Raw genomic sequence first — 25,505 nt, forward strand, 5'->3', positions numbered from 1 at the left:
TGACGGCCTCCAAGCAATTCACACTCCAACTCCTATGACATCGCTAGCATGAGATGTCACACTGTGTCATGTGACCCCGACGACTTACAGGTGACATCCGGGTGCGAAGGAACCAGGGAGGTGAGGAGAGGATCCCCTCAGACCTGCTGTGACTCCAACGCGCCTGGTCTGCTCACTACGACGTGTATATACAACGTTAGAGAATCATGGGAAGCACTGGAGGACGTGTGTGTGAGTGTGTGTGTGATGCTGTCCAGGGTCCTGAAAGAGAGCTGCAGAGCAGGTTTGTTTACAGAGCTTTTGGCCCAAGAAACGCGTCCCTCCCGACTGCACCAATCAGACGCACAGAAGGGAAGCAACAGGGTATCACACGCTACACGCAGCCTGTGCTGGTTTTAGGGGACCGTTCATTCAAAACATATTTAGCACTCTGATGGTGTTTTTATGTGAGTATTCTGATCTAGATATCTAGATATTATATATCACATCATTACATATTTCTTAAATCATCTTTAGAATCGCATTTGTTTTTTTGCACTTTGCTCTTCTTTGGATTCCTTTTTTTGTCTCTTTCTTTGCACACATCGACCTCCTGACCTCCTCCTGCAGAAAAGAAGGAGTCCGGCAGACAGCGCTGCGGCAGCAGGGCACGGCGGAGCAACCGACAGAGCCTCTAACTGCCTTCAGAGCGGTCAACCTCTCAGGTCTCCTGCTGTCGCTGCTCACTGCGCACTCCTTCTTCCTTATGCCCGGGCTGGGCGGGAGCTCCCGTTTGTGACCCCTCATTTGAAGGCCGAGGTTCCTCTCCCCGCTCACGTAGCTGCGCGGCTGCCACGTTGCATTGACAACACAGCGGAGAGGCGCCGCCTCTGAGGAGAGAAGAGTGGCATAAAAAATCAGGTGCAGGCCGAAAGGTGTCAGGAAGAGGGGGGGGGGGCGTGCCGGGCTCAGCAGTGGCGAGGGCCTGGTGCTGGAACAAGAGAACAACAGATAACAACAGATTCCCCAAACTGACTATCAAATGATTAATCGCTGCGGCGAGCGAAGGTGCAACGTGGCGTCGCGTCTCATTACCCGAGGAGCGCCCCGTCATTACGAGAGATTCGTGCCAACGGAGCTCCTCAAACGCACCGCAGCAAACATTTAGACGCAGAACTTTTCAGCCGCCGCGACGCGTTTGGGTTCACTCTCCATGTGCATTGTGGGTTGTTGTTTTTTTAGCCGTTGTGCCTTCAGTCGATTTCATGGTACATATTTCAATGCTGAAAGCTGATGACGCAGGCGGAGCGGCATGTGAGGCATTTTGCTGATGTGGAAAACCCGTGGAGCTGCAGTTTTATTATTATTGGTGTGTCTTTTGTCACGTTTGAACTGATGGTGGAGGTGGTCCCGTTAACGGCAGCAGTGGGTTTCTTGGCTGCTCGTCCTTGGACACGGGGATTAGTCAGAAGAAAGTGTTTTGCACTTTGGCAAAAACCCACATAGCGTTACTTCAATGTGTGGTGGCTTCCTTTTGGTGCAGGATTGTGTTTCAGCCCACTTGTGCATTGTTTTAACGCGCAGTTCTTCTGGTTTAAAATGACATATACAAATAAATATCAATGGTGTTATTTTCAGTTTATAAATGACTTTCTCAAAACACAATCTCTTTTTATTCATGTCCAGGTCGATGAGGGGAAGTGCAGTGGCAGGGATGTGGGGAAGGCAGGACTCAAATGCAGACGTTTAAAGCAAAAAAATACTTTAATAGTCAAAACACACACACACACACGCACACGCACACACGCACACACACGCACACACGCACACACACGCACGCACGCACGCACGCACGCACGCACGCACGCACGCACACACACACACGGGAAAAACAGCAGGCGGGAAGTACGAACATCCAGGACGATAGACAATGACGCGACAAGTGCCAGGAGACACACACGGCTTAAATACACTAGGGAGGTGCAGGTGATTGGACACAGGTGGAAACAATCAGACAATCACAGACGATGACAGGACAAGGCAGGAAGTGAAGTTACCCAGGGAGACAAGAAGCAGAAAACTACAAAATAAGACAGGAAATAAAACCACACCGTGACATGCAGAGCTTGGTGCCGATTCCCTGCAGGTTTGAAACTTTGAGTGACACCTTTCCCATCACACGGGTGTGTGATCTGGTGCTAAAAGGTGCCCCGTGGAGCTTTCTTGTTAACAAACAGAAAGCTGTGTTTATGTCGCTGTTGCTCGCCAAAGGGCGTTGTGTATAGCCATGAGCAAGTTGCTTCACACATTTAGAATTAATAAAAGCCCACTGACATGCTTGTTAAACAAAATGTTGTTTTATTGTCTAAACAAAGATAAGTGTGACAGACACAAGTAGTTTTGTCACATTTCTGGTTACATTCCGGGTTTATTCTAAACACAAAGACACTGAACCAAACAAAGTCATGTCTGTATTTGCTAGTAATATTAGCTAGTGTAAGTGGTGTGGATATTTTGTGAGCTGCAATGAGGTACAACTAAAAAAATGAGCTCAAACTTCATTTACACAACGAGCTCCTGGACGGCTTCGCAGGGACGATCTGCAGCACCCAACACTCGCTCAGCATCCCTCTGGAATCCATGTTGGCTTCCATTGTTCTGTAAAGTCTGGCGGGAAAGGGGGCGGCGGGGGGGGGGGGGGGGGGGGCACAAGCCCTCTCGCCGGGCTAACAATACCTCGAGCCGATAAAACACTTCCTTTGCTGATTTATTCTGCCCGAAGGTCGTCGACGGGGAGTTTTCATTGGCTTTCAAATAAAAAAAAATGTCTTAGATTGTTTGAATAATAACGCAGCTCAGAGATCAGACATCAGCCAATCGTGGCTAATCTGCAGCTGGTTTTAAAAGGCTTTGTTCCCCTGCGGCCCGCGGTGTGTCATTGCGCCAGTTGGACTAATCCGCTCTCCTATCACACCATTTTCACGCCGCACACAGACCTTTAATTTCCCTTGTTGTCGTTGAAGATTAATCGCACATTAGTCTCGTTTTTTATTTAAACTGGTCTTCTGGAGTCTGCACGGCGGACGAGTTGTGTTGGGGCCGCTGTGGGCGGGTTGTCTGTTGGAACGGAACAAATGCTTCACGCGTTAAACAAACAGGGCGACAAACCAAACACGCACAACGCGACGAGCCCCTGACAAAGGAGAGGGCACGTTTGTTCAGAAGTCGGGATAATCTGAGCGTCTGGTCCTGTGTGATATGCGGTGATCCAAGAGACTGGCGTATTTTGTTTGTGTTTGTCTTCTCATTTGCATGGAAATATGTGTGTTTTTCTCACTAAAGAACATCTGAGGACATCATTAAATGTTGAAAGGCATGGATATAAATTAAACATCGGCTTTTCGTGCCGCCTCGGTTTGTAAACTTTGGGAGAGATTTCTTATCGGAGCCCAACATCTTAATTACGAGCCACTCGGGTAAGTCTTTTCTCCGCCAGGACTGAACACAGGGAGGATGCAAGGGGAAGTCGCACAAACGTTTGCCAACACTTCATTTGCATTGTGCGTGTGCGCCGGAGCCGGGAAATTGCATGCAACTGAACGGAATAGAATCCTCACGCTGCCTGATGACTTATTCATTGCTGGTGGAGGAGAGAAAACAACATCCTTCATCCTGATGCTCCCTTCTGGGGACTACTTTGTGGGGGGTTTTCTGTCTTTTGTCTCTCAACTGTAGTTAGTGACTGAATTTCTTTCCATGACTTGGATTTAAATGACGTCATCGTCAATGTGGGAAAGTTACTGGTGAGCTAAACTTTTTAGTAAAACGTTTAGGCTACTAGATGGCATTTTTTTGAGCTCTAGTTAGCTCTAGCCGACGTTTTCTAACTTCAACAATGTTTATCATATAATGACTCATCATAATGATTGTGTTTAAGTCCTTGGACAGTAGGGTCTTTTTCGCATTATTCGTCCATAGTCCACATTTACTTGGTATATGCTGTGTAGGTTATATGCAATTTATAACCTTGTTCATTCAATGAAACATTTTGAAGGGTTACACACATTTTCCCATCACAACATGCACCGCCGTCAGGCCGGTCACATTTAATCCATAATGGTACATGGGATATTGTTTTGAACACTAATGAACTAAATGATTTGCAGTGTCGCACAGTGTGGGCTTTTATTGTGAAAGGTATAAAGCCATCTCGCACATCGTCGATCAAGGACCTTGTTTCAGGACCACGGACAGCGCTGTTTGCCGTGTGGAGGTCGGTGTGACTGAAGCCGACTGATGGACAGAACCGAGCTCTGTGACCCCCCCAGACGCTTGACTTCTTCATTGATCCAAATAATGTAAGCGCGATGTTCCTAGTTAATGAAAATATTCTGTCATATTTTCTCAAAAAGTAGCCATATGTCGCCACTTGAAACCTTCCCCTCACTCTCTTCATCCTGGCTCCTGGACTGGCTGCTGTAACCACTCAGTACTGACTACTCAGCCCTTTTCCTGCGCCCCCCCCCCCCCCCCCCCCCCCCTCCTCTAAAGGTGCATGAGCTGAAGAAGCCGCTCTTTGAAATGGAAGAAAGGTTTTCCCTTTTTCCCCAATGCTTCAGATCATTCCGATTCCTTTCAGACTAATAATAGGAACTTAAAAGCAATGGTGAAAAAAAGGTTATTTTCTTTCTTCATAATGAACCTGATACACACCTCACACAGCTACTCGTGTGGCTTTGCAGCTTCTGAATGTCTGGCTACGGGGTAATTGAAGACAACAACGTCTCCCTGCGGGGCACCTTGAGGCAGTTCTAGGAAGTTCCAAGAATACTTTAAATACATGTATTCACAAAAATATGATGTATTATAAAGTGCTGCTCTTGCCATCTGAATTAATAACTAAAACCAGGGAGGAGTCCATCAAACAGCGCTAACGTTATTGATGTTATAATCCCATCACACAGGTAAACGCACCTGGATCAAAGAGCTCGGGATCGATTCAATCCGACAGGGAGGTTTCATCTGTGGCTCGGCCGCAGATCTCAGCATCCGCAGACTGGGTTCACTTTGCAGGGAAAGAGCTTTTCCTCATCCACTTCTTCCCTTTGTTTACACAGCTTTGATTTTTTATGCAGAAAGCACTTTCATCAGGAGGAGAGGCAAGAGGAGGAGGAGGAGGAGAAAACCCATCTCTTTCAAGTGTAAATTATAAAAAGGCCAGGTGGTGATTTGTTAGTTTAGAAAATCAGAAAGGTTGATGGATGAGCAAAGCGAGGAACCACCTCTAATCCACGTGCCGGAATATGAAAATATAAAAGCATGAGATCCAGTTTATTGTGTGAAGCTCCTTTAGAAATTAAATGTGTAAAAAGGACACTGACGACTCCTTCAACCAACAAAATGATACTCAGCCCTCATAATCACTGTGTTTTCATCCCCGTCTGGGTTTTGCAGGTTCAAACATGAGATAGATTGAAACCAAACAACACAAAAACAAATCTGAAAACTACTTTGTTTTGAGTAAAGGAAACTACTTCTTTAGATTAAGTAAAAAAACACTGTGTTTTTGTTTGAGATTACCGTGAAATTGAAGCCTAATAAAATGAAAATGCTGCTGTTGTCCTTCGCCATCTTGGCTTTTTCCGACCTTTGAATGGAAGGGACGATAATGAGACTGTGGAGGGGAGACGTAGCGACGCTGAGTACAGGCCGCCCCCAGGGCATACTCTGCTTTATGGCCGGTTTGACTGTAAACGGAATCATAATTTACTCAATCAACATAATGCTGTATTGAGGACCATGGAGCCATGTTAAAAATGTTCACCGAGTTAATAAATCAAAGGAGAAGTAGAGTCGTTCTCTTCTCCCCTGAGGTCCTATCAGACACATGCTGCCGGCTTCTAATGCAACGTGATCTCCAAAACCTGTTCGTAAAAATGTATACAAAAATCTTGAACATACGAATTCGTAACAATACATACGAACTGCGGTGGTTAACCACGCGAGTGTGAGTGAACAACATGGCGGACCATGTCGGATTCTTGAGTGAACGTCTCTCCGCCATGTTGGATTTTTTGAGGGGGTTAGGGTTAGTATTATATTCTTACAAGTTAACATTGATTTCTCCTTAAAAATGCAATCATAACACGTTTATTTTACATCGTTAGACTACACAAAGTGTGTTTACGGGGTGCAGGTCCCTGTTCACTTTGAATAGGGAGACGTCATCAGTTGCAGTCCGTATTTATTTCGTATGTATCACTACGAATTTGTATGTTCAAGATTTTTGTATACATTTTTACGAACAGGTTTTGGAGATCAGGCTGTCTAATGAGGGGGGGGGGGGTGGCGGATCGGCCACAGCGGTGGCTTTTTGTTTTTTAATATGAGCAACACTTTCCTGCTCAGTGCCCCATTACCGTTGGAGCTTCTGCTTCTTTGCGGAGGCTGGTGTTGCCTGTTACAGTTGGGATGGCATAAAGAGGGGGCGTGGTAATTGGGTCCAACGTTAACACCAAGTTGCAGACTAATGCTGCGTTCCCCTGACATTTTGCTTTCCTTTTCACTTCATTCCTTTCAACACAGTGTGTTCATATTCAGACTTTTTAATGTCACCATTTAAAAAGGCACAGCGTGGGAAAGCTTCCCACGAATATCTCGGTGCTCTGCACTCGATTGCACCCAGGAGACAAGGGGGCTTGTGACATATGCAGCATGTGCAACATGAAAACTATCGGAAGAGATTATTCCTCACTGCGTATGGAAAACAATCTAAATGAACAAAACCAAAAGATTTATCTTCAAGAGAACTTTAAAAAAATCCCAGTGCAAAGTCAGTCTGGTTGTATGCGAGGGGGCACATATCCTGAGGTCTCAATACACCAGGATGCTCACATAGAACCCCCCCCCCCCCCCCCCCTCTGGGGACCGGGTTGCTTTGAACATTTTCACACAATGAAGCTCGTATTGATTTTTGTTTTGAACTAGAGGGAAGAGTTTGAATAGGAAGTGCTAATATTTTAATCCTGCAGTCCCAAGACGGAGGGAGATACTCGGCACAGACGAAAAACACAAACAAACAGGGTTCTTGTTCCTTTCATGCAACACTGAAAAGAATCCCATAGAAACGTTTTTTTTTTTTTTTTTTTTAAACAATGCAGGTGTTACATACGCATTATCCCACCTTTTTGCCCTGCACGGAGCTGGCGGAGTGATTATCTCGCACTACTGCGTCCAAGTCTTAATCGGCTGTTCTCCACTCTGACGCGAGCCGACAAGTGATCAATTCTTCCACTTAGAGAAGTTTAAAGAAAAGTCTGCCCAACAAATCACCGCCTTGCGACCAACCCCAGGCTGATGGGAGGTTTGAGAAAAACATGGCCCCAATATTGATTTTCACATGAAGGGTGAATTATTTCTGCTCTCGTGGAGTCTGAAATCTGATATGAAGTCATCTCGCTCTCTGCGCTGTAATTCATACGAGCAGCCACAAAGCCTTTTCTCACACGGGGAGCGATACCCTTTTGCCACGGGCCACTCGGAACAGGAATGCCTTCTTTTAGATTAGCCTGTCAGGCGCAATGTAATTGACTGGGGAGATTAAAAAGAGAAGATGTCGCCGAACATTATTGATTTGCATGTGAAGAGGGTCACATGCACCGCAGTATATCATCACCTCAGTAGACAGCCTGGGAATAGGATACTTTGTTTTTAACAAAAACCCTCTCGGGACAGGGAACGATTAAAGGGTTGCACACGGATTGTTTTCAGCTACGGCCTATTCCCGTTCTTACAGTAGAGATACACTCACCTCAAATACATTTTTACACGCGTTCTCTTGAGGCTGCTGTTGATGATAAATGGTGCAATCATCGTGCATCCCTCCCTGATGTGTGGTGATTGAATGTCTTAGCGAAAAAGGCAGATTCATAGAAAACGATAATTCCCTAATCGTTTCCTGCTTTTGTGCATGTTCCAGTTGGAAACATCTTGGTGTGACAGCTCGGAGTACTACGCAGCAAAACAGCTAAAGGAAATGCATGATTTTTTTCTTTTGGTATCCTGAAATATTTCAGATTGGATTTTAGCTTTCCGCTGGTCCTGGTGCCTGTTGGCCGACGGCAGAAGACTTTTGGCTGCCCTTTGCATCTCTCGGGTGGGAATTTTGTATAAACGTGGAGCTTGCAGAGCCCAAAAAAAGCAGCCTGTTGAGAGAAGGCTCCCCTGGATAAATGGAGGCTGTGAAGTGCGGGAGAAAGGTCACGCACACCTCAGGGGAGAGAGGAGCAGTGGTTCATTCATATTTTTCTGTATTCTCTAAAGGTCACGGATGTGCGTGGGTCCAGGTTAAAGGTGAACCTGGAATAAACAGTCAGTGTGCAAAGGTGAAAATCAAGACCTTGTTCTCAAGATGTTTCTGCTGCTATGAACGATTAAAATGCTGTGACCTGTGGCTTCACATATCTGCAGCATTCTATTGGATTACTTCCCACCGTCAGAAGACCACTTGGCCCACATCTACGAGAAATAATAAAGGTAAAAAAAAAAAACAGCTACGATCATTCACCTTTTGTTCGCTCCTGCTGGTTTCCCGCAAAAAGTCACGTGGCCGTCACTGGAAAAGGTCACGCTGGTTCTTTTCGTAAGCATCACCGAGGTCTGACGGTACCCGCCTCCTTTTGGATTCTATCCAATCTTGACCCGGCGCGATAACCCCATCCGTCTGCCTCCACCCTGCACGCACATTCCGCTCCCCCGTGAATCATTTCCCTCTTTTTTTCATGGCTGCTGAAACATTTCAAGAACGACAGCAAATGTTTCTTAAGTAGAATGAAGCAAGGAGTGCTCCCATGCCTGCTCATAAAGGTTCATCACCTGGGTGAATAATCAGACAGGAAGTACTGTACATTCTGTTTTAATTGGATTTATTCATAAATATGACCTGGGTATCCCCATTTGGAGAAACTGTGTGACCTGGGTCATTTAAAGATCATTTAAAGAGCCACACAGGACTTAAAGCTCATATTGACGTCACATGACGATGTTTTTTTTTCCCGCGGACTGATATTTATGACCTGAAAGTGTGGACCTATTCTCAGAAAACCTGAGCCGAAGTTGTTGTACTTTAAAGCCGGGGATTTTACATCTCCAAAAGCTCCAAAAACACAGTAATGGATATGAAGGCCGGGTCCTCGGCTAATTAAACCTGTCATCACTTTGTACTTTAAAAACACGGATGGAGAGGGGGAGGCATGGTGCCAGGCGGGGGAGTAAATTAGTTCCAGTGGACTGTTATTTAATAAAGACAGCTAATTGGGTCGGAGATCTTTATCCTCATGAAGCAATACGGAGGATGACGGCAGACCTGCAGCACGAAGGTTCTCTTGAAGGAGTCTAGAGAGGGATTAAGAGAGAGATGAAGAAGAGGACAACGTGACAGTGGCGTGAAGGGGACGGCTCACGTGTGCTTTATTTGGTCTGTGTGGGGTTGAAGTCAGTGTTGATGACGGGTCCAGGCAGTGGGACTCACGAATGAGAGCATCCCGGCGGAGGACGGAGAATCCACGAGCTCATCCGCCATGTCCTTCATCTCAACGCGAAGGCTCATCCTGCCCTCTAGTGGGAAATGCAACGAGCTGCGTTGATATACAAGTCTCAAGCAGCATCCCAGGGGTGCTATCAGCCAACCACGTCATCTGACAGCTGCACATCCATCACGCAGCCCCCAGTGATGTCACATCAGCCAATGGAAACGGTTCGGTTGGGTTTGAAGTAGGGAAGGTGGGGAACCACTTCACGCCGTTGGTCCTGCTGGTGGGATCCCATCACAGGAGGGTTTCTGAAAGGCGCTTTATGTTTACGTCGGTCCTTGTGTGCAGCTGCAACAGACGAGTTTCCCCTCTCCGGGTCGTCAACGATTTATCTGATCTCTTCTTATCGTACATTCTCAATTCAATTACCGAAACACAAGGAAGAACGAGCTCCTCTTCTACATCACTGACTCGTACAATTAATGAACAAAAGTCAGTGCTCTGTACAACTTCCCTTTCAGAACCAACATGTGTGTGTGTGTTGCTTCACCCTGGGTGGTTTCCCGGTTGTCTTCTTCCGTGTGTTCCACCTGTTCAAAAGAATAGGGCCTTGACAGGTTGGGACGCCATGAGCACACCTGCATGTCACACACACACACACACACGTTTCCTCTGCAATCTTTTAAATAAGCAACTACATGCAGCTTTTCTTCCTGATCGCCCCACTGGAAACACAATTGCAGGTCTCCTTTCACCTTTAAGAAGAGAAGAGGAATAAGTTCAATCTGCCACCGTGTGCAGAAGGCAAAACGCTGGCTTCTCAATATTCTATGTACATTTTAGCACAACGACGCCAACTGATTTCACTGATTCGTAGTGAATGTGAGTGATGTTTGGGTTTTCTTATGAAACTCGGCGGTTACGCTTTTTGGAATTTGCATTTAAATGAAGTTTTCAAAGACGTCGCCACAGTGCTACACATTGCCTTTGAGACACGTGACCTACGGCTGAAAAGAAACTTCAAATATCTACCCTAAATGACAGATTCCTTCCTTTTAAGGGATAGATAGAGAGTACAGTGTTGTGATGGTTCCTCAAAAGGATTTCATACATTTCTTCTTGTCTGTTTGTGTTTTCTTGGCAGCAGTAAATATGAGGCGGAAGGGTTGATTAGCTGGAAGTGCCGAGCGGGGGCGGGGGGGTTGTCGGGGGGGTCCCGGGTGATGGAGGTGGCCAATTAATTTCCTGGATCCTTCCTGGAGAAGAAGAAGGCTTCCTCTGCTGAAATGAGTGATGTGCAGCATTTGGCCCGAGGCTCTGGATGAAACTCCAGTTGTTGTTACGCCAGTTTTAACTGGTCAAGACTGGACTGAGATTCGCCGGTGGACAGCAGATTTTCTGCACAGGGGTAGAGGGTTGATGAGCTCCTAAACAGAAGGTCATGTGTTCAAGCTTCCTGATTGCTGCATCCATCAAAGGTCACATCAAAGGCCCGCTAAAGTTGATTTTGTGCACATAAAAAACCCATAAAAATAATTAGTGTCACTTTCAGCCTTGATTTTCTCATTATTTATGTAAGGTTAATTGCTGATAATCGAAACATTAACTAGGTTTCGGGTTTGGTAGTGTGCTTAATTTTGGGGTTGTTTTTAATATATGAGAAAATCTACCAAACTCAGGCTAATGATGTGAATTAAAATGTTTGTTAGCAAAATATGTGGGCAAATGAAAGTAAACACATAATGTCCAATGATGAGAATATGCTGAGTCTTAAATAGCAATGAAAACAAACATATATTGTGATACAAACAACTGCCATGCACAAAATGACAGGTAGGTTATTCATTTATATTTGTTATTTACAAATTATAATGCACTATCAACTAAAACAACTTCAGCTTTCATAGGAAATATTAGTTTTCCATACATCCTCAACTCCCATGTAATGTTCATGCTTTTTTAATAACAATTTTGAGTACTGAGTAATTGATCTTGTAAGTTAGTATCAATCAAATAAATTCCTTTATTTCTTTTAATTTGATAACGAAAAATATTTTCCTGCACTGCAGATGTTAAATTGTGTGTCAATCACGTTATGGAGGCGGCTTCTTGTATCACAAGAGGCTTCTCATTGGATGAAAGGTTGTACTGGAAACGCCTTCAAAATTGAAGATTGGTCAGGGTGACATGGCAACAAAGTACGTACCGAGTGCAAACTGTTCCCATAAGGCAGCAGCAACCTCTTGAGCCGTTTACCAACTAGTCAACGCAAACAAGCCAGGCAGCGAGTAACGGATTGATGTGTTTATCCGGTCATCTTTCTGCTCCTTTGATATCCCTGCATATCCAGTTTTTTTCTCATTTACAACCGTTTTATTTCTACTTTGGTAGGCCCACAACAATATAAAGCTGAAGTTTCTTTGCTGAAAGGTAAGGCAGCTTTTTCCCCCTCTTTTGCAAAGCCTGCACCGACTCATCCAAAATGGCTTCTGTTAGCTAGCGAGCTAAAGACACGGACGTCTGACGTTAGCTCGCTACAGCTGGCTAATCGTCTGGCGTTGGCTTCGGAGCCGGCAGATAGCATAGCAGCTTCAGCTGATTTATTACAGTCAAGTGGGAAATGGCGTCGTCACCCAGCTGTTTTAAATAGTATTAGTAGAAAACCAACATGGTGACAGTAGTGTCACGCTTCTGTGTTACTATTCTGAGCTCGCCTCTGAACGTCGATAGTCCCCGTCATGCAAGAACAACCCGACTGGTTGTATTATTAGCTGCAACCCACGACGCCCTGTCCTAGTTTACTGCATGATGGTGCATCGGCTCCTTGTCCCGTTTACGATCTAACGGAATCATACATCTCTGATTTGACAGTTAACGTATTCCGATATTACGCTGACTGCAAAGCTTTATCTTCGCATACGGTTAAACCACAGACTAAAACGCTGCCACCTTGTTTAAAATAACCCGTACGTGGCCAACATCTGACGTGTGAGTTCGCTAACGGATTTAGCGACTCGGCCATGTTAATCGGTGAACGTTAGCATGTAGCATTAGCAGCTTAGCTGACGCACCTCTGCTGTGATGCAGCGGGGACGCGCACTTGTTGTCGTTGTGGCAGGCACGCCTTTTTTTAAATGCACAACTCCCACTGCTAATGTGCTTAATGCGAACAGGGTCGTGCGTGCGTGCGTGCGTGCGTGTGTGTGTGTCCCTTCAGGGACATTGATGCTTCGAGTTGTCCTCAGTGGCCTGTGACAAACACCCGGCTACTGAGCTGTTTATCTAAGCCGGCTAATTGACGACCTTTAGATGACGTTGGATAACCTCCCGCGCCCTCTGTTAGTGATCTAGCCTACGGGTGACTAAATGCCCTCCCCTTTCTCTTCCGCAGCACCGTCCCCCCCTCCCCCTCCCCACCCCCTCCTATTATTCTTATTCTTTTGAGTATTCTTCATTGTCAAGCCGCCAAAGTGGAGAGTGTGATTTCAGAAGGGGGTGCTTCTCGTTTCAGGTAATGACAATGACCTTTTATATCTTTTTTTTTTTAAATTTCTATTCATTCGTGCTTCGTCAATAAGTTCTTGGAACAAAGCAGGATGTGGTAAGGCAGAAAGGGGCAATCAGGAACCTTCTAGATAAGATGGACGAAGTGAACATAATGATCCTCGGGAGGATTTCTGAATGTTGGTGCCGTCTTTCGTCCTGTCAACAGGATGTCTCCCACCCCGAATCCAGCCTTAAAATGCCTAGATTGAGGCCTAAAATGATCTGGGACACTGTTGGACGCATTCTTCATCCCGGGGGATTCAAGGTTTTACGGTGCACCTTATCATCGGGCACCAGTCGTCTGCGATTTCCAAATGTCATTTAGCAAATTGGTTTATCACGGATATGTTTAAAAAAAAAAAAAAGGAATGCATGGAGGGGAAATAACTTAATATCCAAATAATCCGTCCCAGTCCTCTCTGACGTGCGCTAGTGCCTTCAGGGTTGAGTATTAATAGAGCGTGATATCTGTGATCATGCCGCAGCAGCAGAGCGGTTAGTCTGGAGCGGCCCGCCCTGCTTCCCCGGTTTTCTCTTTCAAAGCTCACAAGCCAGAGTTACTGGTCTTAAAAACACTGTTTATTTAGTTTCTGTGGAGTTGAAATGAAATATGGTTGAGAGATCGTCTGACAAGAGCCCGCTGGCTTTGAGGAGAGCTTATATATATTTTGTGATTTGAATGGTAATAAATGTTTGTTTATTGTATACGAACATCCAATATGCATCGGATGTTATCACAACAAGAAGGGATGAAATGTAGCGTGTGGACCCAGGTGTCATGTTTACATCACTGCTGGTCCGTTAACCCACTAAATAAAAAGTAAAGTTGTAATGTATAAATATTCCAATTAACCTGGTTTGTTATGACGTTGAGATACGCGAACATTCCATGTGGCCCACTTTTTGCGTTTTCTGTTTGTTTACTTCTACAGTGCTTCTTCGGGGGGAGGAGGTGGTAGGGGCGCACCTCAGCACTATCCCAAGACTGTCGGCAACAGGTTTGTCCTCTGGAATCCATTCAGAAAACATTTGATGGTCGTGATTTAAACTTGACGCTTTTCCCCCAATGCAGAAGTAGTGGACGTGTTTTTACCCCTTAAGAGCAGCATTTGTGGTCTGTGCAGTCGCTTTTAGATCATGATTTAAGGTATTAGATTTTATGCTCAAGCCATAACTACGTTGTGAGGGTGGTGTATTTTTGCGTACTGGCCGTGATGTCTCCAGGTCATCCGGTACTTATTGTGCGTCTTTCTCTGTACTTTGTCAGCGAGTTCCTGGGGAGAACCCCAGGGCAAAGCGTTCAGAGATGGGTTCCTTCACGAAGCACTAGACGAGAAGTCAACTCCAGCCTTGAAAAAGAGCAACACGATGGAATCTTCAGGAAAGTGAGGGGGTAAGATTCAAGCCCCCACAAAGGCTCCCCCGTCCTTTATTTTCTGTCCAGATGTACCTGGAAATAGTGAGCAAGAACATTAACGGTTGGTACCAAAACCTTTTCCGTTGCACTGATTCCAGTTCTTGCAGAATTTACAAAACCCAAGTGATAAGGAGTTGGTGTGGTTCGACCCGCTGCATTCCATTCTGGATTTACCAGAATAACTAAAAGTCAGTGAATGTTAGAATAATAATCTTGAGATTCAGATCAGTGTTTGTGACCAAGATCGCAGCGCTTGACCCGAAGGGGACATATCGTGCACAACTCTGCTCACAGTGCTTGTTGCCTTTGGAAAGCGGAACAATCCAAAACTATGAAAACCAAGCTAGTTGTTTTAATTTTATTTTTCATATTGGCTTACTGGATCATTTGATTTCACAAGCGAATCAGATTCAGCACATCGCCCCATGCAACTAAATATATATATGTATATACTGCAAAACGCTTCTTGATATTACCCCGTCCTGCTAACAACTTCTTTTCACCACCTTTTCTTTCTTTCCAGCATACTCAATAAGCTCACGCCTGAGAAGTTTGACAAGCTATGCCTTGAGCTCCTGAATGCGGGCGTAGACTCAAAAGTCGTCCTCAAAGGAATCATCTTGCTGGTAAGGGCACATTTTTACCCACGAGTCCTCTGCTGCACCGAGACGTGTCTCAGACGCCGGCTCCTCCAATGACCCGAGTGCTTCCCTCTCTGCCCTCACGGCTCAGATCGTAGACAAAGCCCTAGAAGAGCCCAAGTATAGCTCGCTCTATGCTCAGCTATGTCTGCGCTTGGCAGAGGACGCACCAAACTTTGATGGCCCTTCATCTGAGATCCAAACATCCCAAAAGCAGAGCACAGTAAGTAATTGTCAGTATTGATGAGTTAGTGAACCCCGTACTCTGACATGCTCAGACATTTAATGATGCGTTTTTGTTCTGTTATTACAGACCTTCAGAAGATTGCTGATTTCCAAACTTCAAGATGAATTTGAAAACCGCGCCAGAAATGTTGAAAGTAAGTTCTTGTCATTTTGTTTCCATTTGGTATCCTTTCAGCTCATTTCCTGTCCACTAAAGCTCTGGTCTTCTCCCCTCCCCTCAGTCTATGACAAACATGACAACCCTCTTACTTCGGAGGAGGAGGAGCAGCGTTCCATCGCCAAGATCAAGATGCTTGGCAACATTAAATTCATCGGGGAACTGGGCAAACTCGACCTCATCCATGAATCTATCCTTCATAAGTGCATCAAAACAGTATGTGCACATTACGGGTTTGAAACGAAAGAAATGCTGCATACCTTCATGTAGTGACCCATGTGCATTGCTTCTCTCCTTCATCCTTTTCTGAAGCTTCTGGAAAAGAAGAAGAGAGTCCAGCTCAAGGATATGGGGGAGGATCTGGAGTGCCTCTGTCAGATAATGAGAACTGTGGGGCCGAGACTCGACCATGCGAAAGCAAAGGTAACAAACAGCTTTTCCAATAATTTAAGTAAAGATGTGTCACGTTTGTACATGATTATGGATATTTCACTGAATAAATAGTATGAAAATGTTGCTCTTTTAAAGTCATGTGTGAGAATGTGTTTGACTCTTTTTAATCAGGGCGGTAGACTGAAACCAGACGTCTTATGTTCTGGTTCAGCTCCTTCCTGCCCATGCAGACTGTCATCTAGCATAAATCCTGCAGCCAGTTCTCACCCTCACTCCTCCCTTCTCTTCCAGTCTTTAATGGATCAGTATTTTGGCCGTATGCGATCCTTAACGAACAACAAGGAGTTGCCCGCCAGGATCCGTTTCCTGCTGCAAGACACCGTGGAACTGCGACTAAACAACTGGGTCCCCCGCAAGGCTTTCATCGACAACGGACCAAAGCTGATCAACCAGATCCGTCAGGATGCAGTGAAAGTGAGTCTGGTGCCGCCGCGGCCCCCTGTCTGTGGCCGTTGATCAATCAACGATTGATAAGGCGTTGAACCGTGCACAGGATGTAGTCCAGTTGTGGACCAGCTGTTCTTCTGTGTCCCTGCAGGATTTGGGTGTTTTCATCCCAGCACCAATGTCTCAGGGGATGAGAATGGACTTCTTCCTGGAAAGCCCCTTCATGCCACACCGAATAAAGCTGGACAGAGAGACACTCGGGGGGTTGGCCGACATGTTTGGGCAGATGCCAGGTACGGGCCTCATTTCATCACGTGTTGTTTTCCTTTTTGCATTTTATGTTTATTTCACATTCAATTGAAACGTGATTGAGGCTTGTGTTGCCAGTAGTGGAATAAATGGAACCAAAGACATTTGAGACATGTACAATTATCTAGGATTTTTTCCGAGCAATTTTCAAAGAGTCTCCCAGTGCAAGATTATGTAATCTTTTATTTTTGATGACTCGTCCTGGTGGTCATTTTATATAAAACCTCTGATCTTCTGCCTGCTCAGGCGGTGGGATCGGAACCGGCCCGGGTGTTATTCAGGACAGGTACTCGCCCACTATGGGACGCCATCGCGCCAACCCACTCTACAACGGCCACGGCAGCCACATCGCCCCTCCCCCGCAGACGCAGTTCGAAGTGGGGACAAAGTCCTTCGTTAAGTCCAACCAGGTGATTTCATGCAGGCGACCACTGGCTGACGTTTCTCTCCAGATGTTTGAGGTCAAAGCTTGTGAATGACCCGCTATGCCTACTGGACTTTCAACAGGTTCAGAACCAGCACTTCCAGAACCACACGGCCCTGCAGCAGGTCCAGTCCAAGGACATGCCCCCCCGATTCAGCACGAAAGGACAGCTCAATGCAGATGAGGTAACTAGAACTAGTTTTTGCTGGCTGGCAGGAGGTGGACAGAAACATAGTTGCAGCCCTAGACTTCACTAAAACAGCTGCTAACGATTATTTGGTCAATAATTCAATAAATTCGTTAATTATTTTTTCGATGAATTGGATAATTAAAAAAAAAACTGCATTAAAGGAAGCTTTAATTCCCACCTTTTTATTTTAAGAGAACTGAAGATTGACATTGCAAAACTTAACTTATAGAAAAAAAATACAAATCAGAAAATTTAACAGGATTCGTTTTATCTTCAGAACTTGTTCTCTACACTCCGATGCACATACTCAAACGCTGGCACTCAGACACACGACACAATGTATACACCACATCTACATACAGTGCTATGAGATGATTTTTATTTTTTTGCTCTGCGCGCATCTCCGCAACTCATTGAGTGACGTAATAATCGCGCGACACAAATAATCGATTTAGTCGATTCGTTGTTGCAGCCCTAGTGAAGGATATAAGCTAAAGCTTATATATATTTTTTTGTGATTGTGTTGTCACACCAACATCAACGGCTGTAGTTTGATGTCCTGCCTGTTGCTGTTTAAGTCTTCATGCCCAGTGATTATAAAAAGACGCGTTATTCTGAGGAACACAACCTGCTACCAGTCTGTCTTCTACCACGCCCTCTGTCTTTGATCTCCATCGCTCTCCTCCTCCTCCCCCCCTCCTCTCTGGTAGCTGGTCCACTGACTGCGATTATGAGATATGAGGACATGGGTGCAGTTCATGCTCAGACTATTCTCGTTCTTTTAGTCTTTTTTTTGACTGATCCTAATGTGTGCTTTGTATTTGTGACACTTCCTGGTCCCACAGATCAGCCTCCGGCCTGCTCAGTCATTCCTCCTCAACAAGAGCCAGGTGCCCAAGCTCCAGCCCCAGATCCCCACCATGATGCCTGTCAGCGCTCAGCCCCCACGCACTCAATCCCCTCCCCTGGGACAGGTAGCTGGGGATCATTTGGATTTGCACAGACATGGATAAATGCATGGGTAGAATGCAGTTCTGTTTAGAACTGCATTCTTTGCCAAACTGGGTTCCAGCTGCTCCTTAAAAAGGATGGTCAGGAATTGTTTTCTGCTGAATGTTATGTTGTATTATGAATTCTAAACCTATTGAAATAGTGTCCATGTGCCTCTGGCATTAAGGATAAAGGAACCGCTAAGAATCCTGTCCTGCTTCCTGTGGGGATGCTCAGTGCACAGCATGTGTATGTTAAACAACAAAGCAAAACGTTTATTTTCATTAAAAAAAAGTCTTTGAACTAACTAGCCTATAGCTGCAGGAACCACGATCAGATGCTGCCGTTTCTTAGTTGAACTGCATCTTTTAATTGTCACACAACCTTCAACCTCAGCCTCCACAGCTCGGCCTGAAGACCAACCCTCCGCCCATCCAAGAGAAACCTCAGAAGATCAACAAGAAACCGCCTCCTTCCAGGGAGGAACTGCTCAAAATGACGGTATGCAAAACAAACATCTCGTGAAGGTCTGTCTTACTTTTACACTTGCCAATCTGACTGCCTCGTCTCCACTTTCAGGAGACGATCGTGACGGAGTACTTTAACAGTAAGAACCTGACGGAGGCCGTGAGCGGGGCGAGAGAGATGAAGGCACCCAAGCACTTCCTGCCCGAGATGCTGAGCAACATCATTGTGTGCTCCCTGGACCGCCCCGACGAGGACAAGGAGCACGCCAGCAGTCTGATCCATGCGCTCCGAGCCGAGGGCCTCATCACTGGAGAGAACTTCATGCAGGTAGAGACTTGATCGAGCTGAAATGTAACTTTCATAAAGAGGGGGGGGTGGGGGGGGTGCTGGTTGCCTCCTAACTGACTCTGGCGATCTCCTCTCCCGCAGGCTTTCCTCAACGTCCTGGACCAGTGCCCCAAGATCGAGTTGGACGTTCCGCTGGTGAAGTCCTACCTGGCCCAGTTCGCGGCCCGGGCCGTCATCGCCGAGCTTGTGAGCGTGGCGGAGCTGGCCCACCCGCTGGAGAACGGCACCCACTTCCCCCTCTTCCTGCTCTGCCTGCAGCAGACGGCCAAGCTGAAGGACCGAGAGTGGCTCACCGACGTCTTCCAGCAGAGCAAGGTCAACATGCAGAAGATGCTTCCAGGTACCGCTTCCTGCTGCACTGCTGATCCAGCAGATCTTTACATCTTTAGCCTCTCGGCGTTTCAAAACTTTCAAAATTCTGTTAAACTTTGTGCTTCAATTATGACCCCGCCCCCTCCCGAATGACTGACTTGTTCCTGGCAGAAATCGATCAGAACAGGGACCGCATGCTGGAGATCCTGGAGGGGAAGAGCCTGAGCTTTCTGTTTCCGCTGCTGAAGCTGGAGAAGGAGCTGCTGAAACAGATCAAGGCGGATCCCTTTCCGCAGTCCATCTACAAGTGGATTAAGGACAACATCTCGCCGAAGCTTCACACCGATAAAGGCTTCGTCAACATCCTCATGACCAGGTAGATATGCAGCAGGGCTCACGTTGATGAGCTCCGAGGCTCCGCTAAAGGTGATCAAAATGAACATTGCTTATCAAATAGTCTGTAATTGTAAAAGAAAGTCAACCAGGCAGTTGTTGTGTTTTGTACACAGGACACCGATGAATGGACCTGGTATGTGATGAGAAGGGTCAAATTAACATCTGCTCTTCTCCCAGTTTCCTCCAGTACATCTCCCAGGAGCTCTGCATGACTGAGGGTGACGAGCAGCTGGCGGCCCCCCCCAAAGAGCTGCTGGAGCAGGAGAAACAGCTGCTGCTGGCCTTCAAGCCAGTCATGCAGAAGTTCCTGCACGACCACACCGAGCTGCAGGTCAGCGCCCTCTACGCCCTGCAGGTGCACTGCAACGCCAGCGCCTTCCCTAAAGGTACCCCCCACCTCCCCCACCGCATGATGATATTAAGCAGATAGATTGGTCTCATTATTTGGAGTATAAGAAATGTTGTCATTACATGATCAGTCCACCAGAGAGCGCTGTTATCAGTGACTCAACTAAAGAGGTTTTCTTGGCACTTTTGAAACATTTTTTGGGTTACAAAACAAGGGCTCCATAGCCGGGAGCCTGACGCTCCCTCAAGCCTTATATCTAATCAACTTGAAATTCACCACACATGTCCATCTTTAGACAAATAAGTAAATTAGAGATGTGTAACAAACAATTAGTTGGATCTACTCAAGTACTTGAACAAATAGTATTTCAGAGGCATCTTTGTTGCAAAGACTTTAATCAAACGTTAAAAATGTTATTAAATGCTATTTGTACAACAAAATTAAGTTCCTTTTTTTGTGGATCTATTCATTAAGGCTTTTTAAATAATTCTTTCCACTTAGGCATGCTGCTGCGCTACTTTGTCAACTTCTACGACATGGAGATCATCGAAGAAGAAGCCTTCCTCGCATGGAAAGAAGACATTACCCAAGAATTCCCGGGAAAAGGAAAATCTTTATTCCAGGTACGGTAGTCTTTGTGTTGTAATCTTTTGTGTTGAATATTCTGACCTCCTCGTAACCATCACGTGTGCACGTTTGTTTCGCACAATCCTCTTGACGCACTGTCTCCCTCCGTCAGGTCAACCAGTGGCTCACCTGGCTGGAGACTGCTGAGGAGGAGGAGTCCGAGGAAGAAGCAGACTGAGGAAGCGTCGTGGCGTAGAAGAACAACAATGTTGTCTTTCCTTTTTCATTTCGCGCCAATCTTAATTTAACCACTACCACATGGCACTTGGCTGCTTCTGTCGTGCAACTATACCCCAAAAGCTTGTACCTGTAGGGCCTAATGTGTTACCAGCCGTAACCGTGACGATGGGCTGAGAAGCCTCATTTGATCTGTTGCCTGATGGATGTTGGATTTTTATATCGGTGTCCCGATCAGCTACATGAATCCTGGAGTGGCTCAACATGTTTTTTTTCTGTGCATGTTATTCATTTCCTCAAATGCAGATAAGAGACTTCACCTTTGGCGAAGTTCTTTATTTAAAAATGTGGAAGCTTTTCCCCTGTTAATATAGCAGCTTATTGATCCTTTTTGCTGATTCTATGCTCTTTTAGCATAAGGCTATTAACAAGCGGCCTTGTCACTGATCTTTGAGGGTGCAATTGCACTAATTGGTTCATTATTATTATTATTAGTGAAGAGAAAAGGCTTGTTTCTTCCCCTCTAAATCATGGCGCTGTTGAGTTGTAGGAGTCTCGCTCAGCATTTTGGAGTAAAGGTGTGAATAAAATGTATTCACCTCCCTCAGATAAACTACTTTTAAATAAGAAACTACTTTACACAAAAAATGTGCCAACAGGCCATGCTTATGAAGATCATGCTATAACATATTCAAAGTTATTGTGCACCTTCTATTGCTTTAATGTCAATAAAGTCAACTACATGAGCACCAAAACCAGTTTCACTATTTTTACTGCTATTCTTAATATATTCACACTCCTCGTTAAAATGTTTTGCACTCTATAACACACTAAAGGGGACAACAATTGGAGTTTCACTAAATGTTTTTGTTATGCATTTGAAAACACTTCTCTTTACCACATGGAAACATACTGGGTTATTCATTTTACCAGAATGTCCAAAATTGTACAAATTTGTCATTTTGGCTAATAAATCCCAAATTCAGAGCTTTAATAGCCTCAAACCAATTTCATCCATGTTTAGGAGAGTAATGTCTGAGTAGAGAATTAAGTAACAGGAGCGTCAAAATCGGCACTATTGAGGCTGATGAATATAAAATCACTTCAATCCCAAAAGTGGACCAGGGTCTTGTTGGGCCTCAATTGTCCACAACAACAGTTCCATGCAAAGAGATGGTTGACGACTACTCCTCTGAGGGAATCCAGAAGTATTCCACCACCTTCCTGCTCCTGCGTGGGGGGGCGGAGTCCGGGCGCTCTCCTTCGAAGGCGGGCAGCTCGTCAAAGCGACTCGGGCCCATGTGTGGGGCGGAGACCCTGAACGTGGTCCTGAGAAACCAGTGGTTGTACATTTAAAATAGATTCACACTCCCCATCCTGTCAGGCCACTGATATGAATTTACATTAAATGTAAAACCAAAATTAAATCTGCAACGAACACTTTATTAGAACTTTGTGCTTCTAATAAATAAAACCAAAGGGGTTCAGGCATTAAAACGGCATCATTGGCATGTTGGATAGACACGGACACTGCGTTACCTCATAAAGCTTTACCTGAAGAAGTGTTACCTGGATTAACTGTTCCCTTAAGAAGTATTACCTGGATTAACTGTTCCCTTAAGGAGTGTTCCCTGGTTTAACTGTTCCCTTAAGAACTGTTACCTGACGAACTGTTACCTGATCTGTTACCTGACGAATTGTTACCTGATGATCTGTTACCTGACAAACTGTTACCTGACGAACTGTTACCTGATGATCTGTTATCTGACAAACTGTTACCCGATGATCTGTTACCTGACAAACTGTTACCTGACAAACTGTTACCTGATCTGTTACCTGACAAACTGTTAGCTGACGAACTGTTACCTGACGATCTGTTACCTGACAAACTGTTACCTGACGAACTGTTACCTGATGATCTGTTACCTGACAAACTGTTACCTGACGAACTGTTACCTGATGATCTGTTACCTGACAAACTGTTACCTGACGAACTGTTACCTGATGATCTGTTACCTGACGAACTGTTACCTGATGATCTGTTACCTGACGAACTGTTACCCGATGATCTGTTACCTGACAAACTGTTACCTGACGAACTGTTACCTGATGATCTGTTACCTGACAAACTGTTACCCGATGATCTGTTACCTGACAAACTGTTACCTGATGATCTGTTACCTGACAAACTGTTACCCGATGATCTGTTACCTGATCTGTTACGTGACAAACTGTTACCCGATGATCTGTTACCTGATCTGTTACCTGACAAACTGTTACCTGACAAACTGTTACCTGATGATCTGTTACCTGACAAACTGTTACCCGATGATCTGTTACCTGATCTGTTACCTGACAAACTGTTACCTGACGAACTGTTACCTGATGATCTGTTACCTGACAAACTGTTACCTGACGAACTGTTACCTGATCTGTTACCTGACAAACTGTTACCTGACGAACTGTTACCTGATGATCTGTTACCTGACAAACTGTTACCCGATGAACTGTTACCTGATGATCTGTTACCTGACAAACTGTTACCCGATGAACTGTTACCTGATCTGTTACCTGACGAACTGTTACCTGACAAACTGTTACCTGGATGAACTCCTTTCAGGCTCTCCAGCACTAGACTCGGGAGTGGAGATGTACACAGGATCCCCTTCCTTAAAAAAATGCAAATAGACCACTTTAACTGGTGGCTTTAGCATTATTTTAAATATAACAATTAACATTATCAGATGATTCCTTGCATATTTTGGGGGATAATTTGTTGGTCTGCACATTGTGAGTCTTATTCGTGGGGATGTTTTACCGTGAAATTTCTCGGGGAGCCGTCTTGATTTTTGAGAATTTTAACCCTCTGGTCGCTTTCTGTCATGCAGAGGAAGTAACTCTTGATGTTGGCTTGACACTGTGGGGAGAACAAGCGTGAAATGCACTTTCCTCTCGTCTCCATTGCGTGCTCAGTGGCGTCCTTCTTACAGCCTTGCTGGTCCTCAGGGCCTTCAGGTCCTCCTGCGCTCTGAACCTGTCGGCTAACTCGCGGTGCTTCTCCCTCCAGGCCAGGCACTCGGCCGTCCTGTCCCGCCTCTCCTCCTCGGCCAGGCGCCGCTCGGCCTCGGCCTCCCGCCGAGCCCGCTGGGCCTGCTCGCCCTGGTGCACCGCCGCCGCCTCCCTGCGCCTCGAATCCACCTCGCTGCAAAGACAAGACTGGAGCTCACGTCCCCGAAATAATAAATAGCTAAAACACCACCTCACCATAGGACGCCTTCTTTCACTGGGCCTTTCAACCTCTATTTAAGACCTTCAGCAAAAAGTGGTCTACCGCCGGTACAAAAACAAACCATTAGCCGGTAAATGAAAGCAGCAAGTGATCAAAGAATGAAACGGCCCCAGTGTTTCAATAAATCCATATTAACCGAGCCCATCTGGAATGAGGAATCTTCCCCCTGTTCGACCCTTCAAAGAATCGCTCAGGCTCGAGGCGCCGCGGAGAGAGAGAGAGGTCCACACGGGGGGACAGAAGTGCGTTTGCTTTCTCTACTTTGAAGGCAGTGATTGACGTCTTGGAATCAAAGAGCCCTTCTCCTCTCCCGACATTTATTATCATTCATTCCTTATTATTCCTCCTTCTCGTGTCGCTTCCCTCCTCTCTGCTCTCCTCTCGGCTCCAGTCAAGTTGTGAACACCTATTGTGAAAGGCCGACCTCCATCGTTGGAGCGGTCATGTTTTGGGTTTTTCTTTGTGGCGGCTGACTTTTTAAAATGACGTTCCTCGTCTGGATCCTGCTGCAGCAGTTGGCGGCGCCAACTGCTGTGATGCTCCGGGTTTGGCGGCGAGCGCTGTTTAGGTTAAACGTGGAGCCGTTCATCACATTTGTTGTTCTTCTACAGTTACATTTTATGATTTCCCGACTTTACAGTTAATGTGTGATGCAGCGCTGGCTGGTCCAGAAGATTCTCACAACTCAAATAAGAAATCATCGTCTTCTGACTAAAGGATCTCCACATTGCATAGTTTGCCGTCATGTGTGAATTCATCGCTTCTTGTAGGCGGAGTACGCTGCCACTTTAATCCGATTTCATGTTTTAATTTGACTTTTAGGTGACATTGTGAACCTCCTCTGGCCCCCTCCATGTTGTTCCAGCTCCCCCTCGTATCTAAAGTGGTATTTATGCCTATTTGCTTTACAGTCTAGTAGCTGTGAACGGGTCACATGAACCCGTTTCCTCCTGTAGAGTCTTGAGAGGCCTTCTGAATCAAGCAGACGCACCTCTGTTGGATCTGGACCTTGTCCTCCGTGATCTGTCTCAGCTTCAGTCGGAGGTCGTCTCGGTCCCCCTCCAGGCTCCTGTTCTCCTGCAGAAGGGCCCGTTTGTCCCCCGACTCGCGGTCCAGCTTCAGCTTGGTTTCAAAGCAGCTCTGCTCCGCTTTAGCGAGGGAAACCTGCAAATCGGTGTGCTGTGAGGCGGGGGGGGGGAGGGGTGGAGGGGGGAGGGGGTGATGGTCTGCACTCATCGTGATGTCTCGAATGGACTCAATGGTGACAAAC

General features: G+C 45.8%; 2 protein-coding genes and 1 non-coding gene across 5 annotated transcripts; 2 read left to right on the plus strand and 1 right to left on the minus strand.

Moving 5' to 3' along the window:
• Positions 1-11,696: 11,696 nt before the first annotated feature.
• Positions 11,697-21,701, plus strand: eif4g2b (eukaryotic translation initiation factor 4, gamma 2b). Of its 3 annotated transcripts, none has more exons than XM_078082395.1 (21): positions 11,697-11,939; positions 12,901-13,020; positions 13,988-14,053; positions 14,323-14,448; positions 14,996-15,098; positions 15,205-15,336; positions 15,427-15,493; positions 15,581-15,732; positions 15,829-15,939; positions 16,201-16,383; positions 16,508-16,649; positions 16,912-17,075; positions 17,173-17,274; positions 18,125-18,253; positions 18,666-18,770; positions 18,849-19,064; positions 19,167-19,425; positions 19,569-19,773; positions 19,971-20,179; positions 20,644-20,765; positions 20,882-21,701. In XM_078082395.1, exons 8-21 carry the CDS (start codon positions 15,649-15,651, stop codon positions 20,945-20,947), a joined length of 2,097 nt encoding a protein of 698 aa, XP_077938521.1. In that variant the 5' UTR covers positions 11,697-11,939; positions 12,901-13,020; positions 13,988-14,053; positions 14,323-14,448; positions 14,996-15,098; positions 15,205-15,336; positions 15,427-15,493; positions 15,581-15,648; the 3' UTR covers positions 20,948-21,701. The 3 variants fall into 3 exon arrangements, with proteins under 3 accessions (XP_077938521.1, XP_077938522.1, XP_077938520.1); XM_078082396.1 differs by having other exon boundaries at positions 11,707-11,939; positions 18,675-18,770; XM_078082394.1 differs by having other exon boundaries at positions 11,741-11,939; positions 17,173-17,273; positions 18,115-18,253.
• Positions 17,863-18,026, plus strand: LOC120809916 (small nucleolar RNA SNORD97). The gene has a single exon (XR_005710164.2). It is a non-coding gene; the product is annotated as a small nucleolar RNA SNORD97 (small nucleolar RNA).
• Positions 20,879-25,471, minus strand: LOC120809197 (uncharacterized). The gene is made up of 5 exons (XM_040162846.2): positions 25,227-25,471; positions 23,935-24,148; positions 23,765-23,863; positions 23,548-23,615; positions 20,879-22,275 (listed from the first exon to the last, which is right to left on the minus strand). The coding sequence occupies exons 1-5, from the start codon at positions 25,469-25,471 to the stop codon at positions 22,131-22,133; spliced, it is 771 nt and encodes a 256-aa protein (XP_040018780.2). The 3' UTR covers positions 20,879-22,130.
• Between the last annotated feature and the right edge of the window lie 34 nt (positions 25,472-25,505).

This window comes from Gasterosteus aculeatus, chromosome X (assembly GCF_964276395.1).
Source record: "Gasterosteus aculeatus chromosome X, fGasAcu3.hap1.1, whole genome shotgun sequence".
NCBI lineage: Eukaryota > Metazoa > Chordata > Actinopteri > Perciformes > Gasterosteidae > Gasterosteus > Gasterosteus aculeatus.

Bases quoted from the DNA above. Each gene is read 5' to 3' on its own strand.
- eif4g2b (XM_078082394.1), top strand. From the start codon at position 15,649: ATGCTTGGCAACATTAAATTCATCGGGGAACTGGGCAAACTCGACCTC. The intron at 17,274-18,114 runs GGTAACTAGAAC...GTGACACTTCCT, and splicing joins GGACAGCTCAATGCAGATGA to GGTCCCACAGATCAGCCTCC. The intron at 18,771-18,848 runs GTATGCAAAACA...CTCCACTTTCAG, and splicing joins AGGAACTGCTCAAAATGACG to GAGACGATCGTGACGGAGTA.
- LOC120809197 (XM_040162846.2), bottom strand. From the start codon at position 25,471: ATGAGTGCAGACCATCACCCCCTCCCCCCTCCACCCCTCCCCCCCCCC. The intron at 23,616-23,764 runs GTAAAACATCCC...CATTTTTTTAAG, and splicing joins GCTCCCCGAGAAATTTCACG to GAAGGGGATCCTGTGTACAT. The intron at 22,276-23,547 runs GTAACAGTTTGT...CTGGTTTCTCAG, and splicing joins CCTGAAAGGAGTTCATCCAG to GACCACGTTCAGGGTCTCCG.